The sequence below is a fragment of the Triticum dicoccoides genome, chromosome 7B (assembly GCF_002162155.2).
Source record: "Triticum dicoccoides isolate Atlit2015 ecotype Zavitan chromosome 7B, WEW_v2.0, whole genome shotgun sequence".
Lineage (NCBI taxonomy): Eukaryota > Viridiplantae > Streptophyta > Magnoliopsida > Poales > Poaceae > Triticum > Triticum dicoccoides.
Genome location: NC_041393.1, coordinates 703066186 through 703071556, shown reverse-complemented (window position 1 = coordinate 703071556; position 5371 = coordinate 703066186). Strand labels below are relative to the sequence as shown.

Genomic DNA, 5371 nt, shown 5'->3' with positions numbered 1-5371 from the left:
TATAGCTAAGGATCCCCTTCAAGAATATCCTTGTGACCGTCAACCTAGAGAGATTAACAATGGTTAGAAGAGCTATGTGCGGAGATTCCGGTATATTTTTATTATGTATGATGCGTATAGGTCTATACATTTTAAACAAATCATTCAACTTCTCATCTTATCTACCTCTGAAAATGGCACGAACCAAACTTGGACTACCCAGACCAGAAGAAACACTGTCGGGCGATGTTAAAAATATCTGTCTTTTTGATTTCATAATGACCTCCTGCGCAGCAGGTGTTCCTGGGCAACAATTGATGGCTGAGAGTATGAGGATGCTGCATGAACAGAAACATAGTACCTCTTTGATCCTTGTGGTTACTTTGATGTAATTGAGGAACTTGTTTGATGTGATGCTTAGTGTGATTAATGAACTTGGTGATATGCTAGCTAATAGTTTGTCTCAGTTTGGCACCTTTGTACTTTGGTATGAACCATGCTCCCTAACTAAATTATGTTTGAGCTGATACACTTGTTATGGTATGAACTGCATGACTTGTTCATTATATAACAACTAAGCCATGAAAAAGGGGCTTGGTGGGGTAATTTAGTTATAGCATGCTCCCTTCCAGCCTAGGAGACATGGCTCAAATGAGTCAGAGTTCTTCAATTTGCTTACTGTCGAGGTTTTGAACACATTTTTGCATGGTTTTCAGAACATTCAGCCAAGTCAAAACAAGTACAATAACAAATAAGTCAACCCAATATACAGAGGCAACATAACACCAGCGCAAGCCAACCTAATGTACACAGCCAAGATGACAACGCAAAGGAACGCTCTCAAGCAGACTCCAACCACTAGTACCAAAAAAAGCACCTTTTTTTTTTTGCAGGGAATTTAGAGCTTTTATTCAAACGAAAGCGTTCTCTGAACAGTCAGCAATAAGGCTGCTGATCAGGAAGCTCCAACCACTAGTACCGAGAAAAGCACCTTACGGTTGCTCGCTATCACGCCCATGCTCGCCCTTTCGGCATCAGACATACAATTTATGCACCCTCGTTAACAGTATTTGTTTGATAATCTTGTAATCACATTCTCATAAATTGTTTCAAAATTCCTCTTTCTAAGAAAGAAACTTGGCACTATCTTCCCATTTATACGCATGCAAAAGCAGACATCTCCATCTGGATCTCGGATCATTCGTAAGAAATATAAATGTACCCGCAAAAAAAAAACAAGAAATACAGTATATATATGTACTCTGCTTTTACAGAAAACAGAGGAGTCCGGAAGCAGCACGCAGGGAAAGGTTTCCTTTTCCTAACCCGACGTGAATTTGGGCCGTAACTCAATCCGGCACCGCCCTAAGCCATGAGATACCGACTTAACCCTCCCTGCTATTAATACCAAATCTCTCAGCCTCGGATCGCATCTTCCACCGCCACGAAAACCAAACCCGCCACCCGCCTCGAATCCTCGACCTCCAAACCTTAGCACCTACCCAGCCAGCCATGGCGACGGAGACGGGCCCCGCCGCAGCCGCCGCGCCGCGCCTCCTCCTGGGCCCGCCCCTTGTCCGCGCCGCGCGGCCCTCGCCCGCAGACGACGCCCCGGAGTCGCACCCGTTCCTGGACCTCCTCGACGCGGCCTTCAACGCGCCGTCCGCGGCCGAGGCCAAGGCGGCGCTGGTCCCGCGGCGGGCGCGCACGGAGAACTGCAACGCCACGTACGCCAACTCGGGCGACCCCTGCGTCGACTTCTTCTTCCACGTTGTCCCGTCCACGCCCGCGGAGCGCGTGCGCGAGCTCCTCGCCGCCGCCTGGGCCCGCGACCCGCTCACGGCGCTCAAGCTCGCCTGCAACCTCCGCGGCGTGCGCGGCACCGGCAAGTCGGACAGGGAGGGCTTCTACGCCGCCGCGCTCTGGATGCACGACCACCACCCGCGCACGCTCGCCTGCAACGTCGCCGCGCTCGCCGAGTTCGGCTACCTCAAGGACTTCCCCGAGCTGCTCTTCCGCCTCGTCCGCGGCCAGGACGTGCGCAAGGTCGCCAAGGAGGGCGCCGCCGCCGACAAGGCGCGCAGGGAGGGCAAGCAGCTCGCCGAGCAGCGGGTCGGCCTCCGCGCCAGGCTCGTCGGCCGCAAGCGCGCCCGCGAGGCCGCTACCAGGTCCGTCACGGAGGTGCCGGCCGTGGCGGAGCAGAAGCCGGAGGCCATGGAGGTCGATCAGAAGGCCGCCAAGCGGGGCGTGCCGAAGAAGGTCCGCACCATGGCCAAGCTCGCCGTGCAGTCGCTCGAGACCTACTACGGGGACCGCGCGTACCGCTTCCTGTTCGACGCCGTGGCCGACTTCTTCGCCGCCCTGCTCGCCTCCGACATGAAGCAGATGGCCCTCGGCGGCAAGAAGAGGAAGATCGGGCTCGCCGCCAAGTGGTGCCCCACGCCGGGCTCGTCCTTCGACCGCGCCACGCTGCTCTGCGAGGCCATCGCCTGCCGCCTCTTCCCGCGCGACTCCGACCCCGAGTACGCCGAGCTCTCCGACGAGCACTACAGCTACCGCGTCCTCCGCCGCCTCCGCCGCGACGTCCTGGTGCCCATCCGCAAGGCCCTGGAGCTCCCGGAGGTCTACATGTGCGCGCAGCGGTGGGACGAGCTGCCCTACGCCCGCGTGGCCTCGGTGGCCATGCGGCGCTACAAGGCCCTGTTCCAGAAGCACGACGAGGAGCGCTTCGCCAAGTACCTCGAGGACGTGGAGGCCGGCAAGGCCAAGATCGCGGCGGGCGCGGTGCTGCCGCACGAGATCGCCGCCGCGGCCTACCGCGGCGAGGAGGACGAGGTGGCGGAGCTGCAGTGGCGCCGCATGGTGGACGACCTCCGCGCCAAGGGCTCCCTCCGCAACTGCATCTCCATCTGTGACGTGTCCGGGAGCATGGAGGGCACCCCCATGGAGGTGGCCATCGCGCTGGGCGTGCTCACCTCGGAGCTCAGCGAGGAGCCGTGGGCGGGCAAGGTGATCACCTTCCACACCAGGCCGTCCATCCACGTGATCAAGGGCGAGACGCTGCGCGAGAAGATGCGGTTCGTGGCCAAGCTCGAGTGGCACGGGAGCACCAACTTCCAGGGCGTGTTCGACCGCATCCTCGCCACGGCCAGGGAGGCCCAGCTGCCGCCGGAGAAGATGATCCGCACCGTCTTCGTGTACAGCGACATGGAGTTCGGCGAGGCGTGCGGGCGGGGCGTCTACAACGGCATGCCCTACGGCGAGGGGTCGTGGGACACGGACTACGCCGCCATCTGCCGCAAGTTCAGGGACGCCGGCTACGGCGACTCGGTGCCCCAGGTGGTGTTCTGGAACCTGCGCGACTCCAAGTCGACGCCCGTCACGTCCACCCAGCCCGGCGCCGCCATGGTGAGCGGCTTCTCCAAGAACGTGCTCAAGATCTTCCTGCAGAACGACGGCGTGGTGAACCCCGAGGCCATCATGAGCCAGGCCATCGCCGGCGACGAGTACCAGAAGCTTCAAATCTACGATTGATCAGTTTGTTGTTAGATCGATCCCTTGCTTAGTTCGTTCGTGTTCGTGTCGATTCTCTAGTAGAGGAGCTCGTTATTGGTTAGTTGGCTTCTTTTCTGAATTGCGAACTGCTTCTCTGAACTCGGTGGTGAATGCAATGCAGTGATTCAGATTTCGTAGGATTTGATTTCCATTTCAATTTCGATTCGATTCTATATACAGCCTGACGTTAAATTGCTGTTTGAAACCCTGAAAGCCTCTTGTCTGAATTCTGTCTCTTTTCGTTTTGATTCTATCTATAGCCTGGTGACTACTGATATGATTGGTGACGGTGCTAGTTACCGGATATTTCTGAATGCTACAGTTTCCGTACCGCATTGCAGTATCAGCAATTTTGTTGTTCCGGAAATGAAACAAAAATATGGTAGTACTTGATTATTAACCTTGCGCAAAGAAGCCTTGTACAATTACGCATCCCTGTTTTTTGAAATTGCAAAGCTGTTGGCCCCGACTTTATGAGAACCTACCAGAAATTGGTTTAGTTTAGATGCTGCAGATGTGTCGCTAGTTGATACAAATTCTGCTTCCACTACAGGAAAATCCGGTTTTCCCGAGTGTTAGCCTATAAGCCGAGTGCTATTTTTCGGGCACCCGGCTTACGCTCATATAAGCCGAGTCTCGTGAGAAAAACACCCGGTAAATACGAAGAACACGCTTATGGTACACCGGGTTTAAACAGGTGTAAGCCGAGTGTATTAAATACACGGCTTGCTGGAGAGACACACAAACCGTTGATTTTTTTTTGAGCATCAGTACAGACATAAAGCGCTCATATACACACACATACACTCACCCCTATGAACGCACACACGCATACCCTACCCCTATGAGCACCTCCGAGAGACTGAGCCGGCATATCATCTTGAGATTTACGAAGCAACCGTAGGCGCCTCGTCGTCGACGGAAACGTCTCCTCCCACTGAAAGCGCATCGCCGGAAATCCTGAAATAAATTCAGGAATAATGCGAGCACCAGGATTTAAACCCTGGTGGGTTGGTGATACCACTGTCCACCTAACCATCTCAACCACAGGTTGGTTCGCCACAAACCGCCGATTGGCTAGCTTGGTGGCGCTTTTCAGGTCAACAGGACTGACCCAAAGATGAATACAGATGACGCTGCTGGTGGTGGTGGTGACATGGGGATCGATTATCCTGGTGCCAACGGCGATCCCTTTTTTTTTTCTGGATCAGCCAGGTTTGGCGCTTGTTACATGGATGATCGTTTTTCCGGAACTATTGGCAGCAGAGGAGTTAGATATTGTTGGAAAAAAAAACAGACATGGGGACGTGATCAATACCCTCCGGTGAGTGAAAATGAACCCTCATCTTTGAATCCCTGAAATCTACGCATTGTCCTCTCTAATACTGGACGTTTTTGTTTCGAATTGAAGTGATTTATTAATCTCATCGATGGTTACATGATGCCATTTATATGGTCTGGAGGGATACGACGGTTCGGACTAGACGTCGGTTCCAGACCAGATGCGTCCGTGCGGGAGGCAACCGCACGGCGGTTGGGCAAGGGGATATTTCCCCTAATTACATTTGTAATTAATCTTAACACTCCCCCCTAATCTGCGCTTGACCATGTAGAATCGTCTCACGATCTTCCAGGTAGGGCTATCATCTTAAAAGATTCTTCTCCAAAAAGTTCTTCATGAAAAGTTGATGAGAACCTGGAACATAAACTCACAAAGAGATAGCATAATGTGATGTCATAAAACAAGGATATCTTAAGAAGAGACTCCTAATCACCGCTTGTCATCATCTTGATTAAGTCTCCTCCAAAAACCCTGTGGGGAAAATATGAGGAGTAG

The 5371-nt window shown here is 53.6% G+C and overlaps 1 protein-coding gene across 1 annotated transcript; it reads left to right on the top strand.

The window, feature by feature from the left end:
- Nucleotides 1-1491: 1491 nt before the first annotated feature.
- On the top strand, nucleotides 1492-3764 carry LOC119339452. Its single transcript, XM_037611505.1, has one exon. The coding sequence runs from the start codon at nucleotides 1492-1494 to the stop codon at nucleotides 3511-3513; it is 2022 nt and encodes a 673-aa protein (XP_037467402.1). The 3' UTR covers nucleotides 3514-3764.
- Nucleotides 3765-5371: the final 1607 nt, after the last annotated feature.

Excerpts from the sequence above, each read along its gene's own strand:
- LOC119339452 (XM_037611505.1), top strand. The coding sequence starts at position 1,492 with ATGGCGACGGAGACGGGCCCCGCCGCAGCCGCCGCGCCGCGCCTCCTC.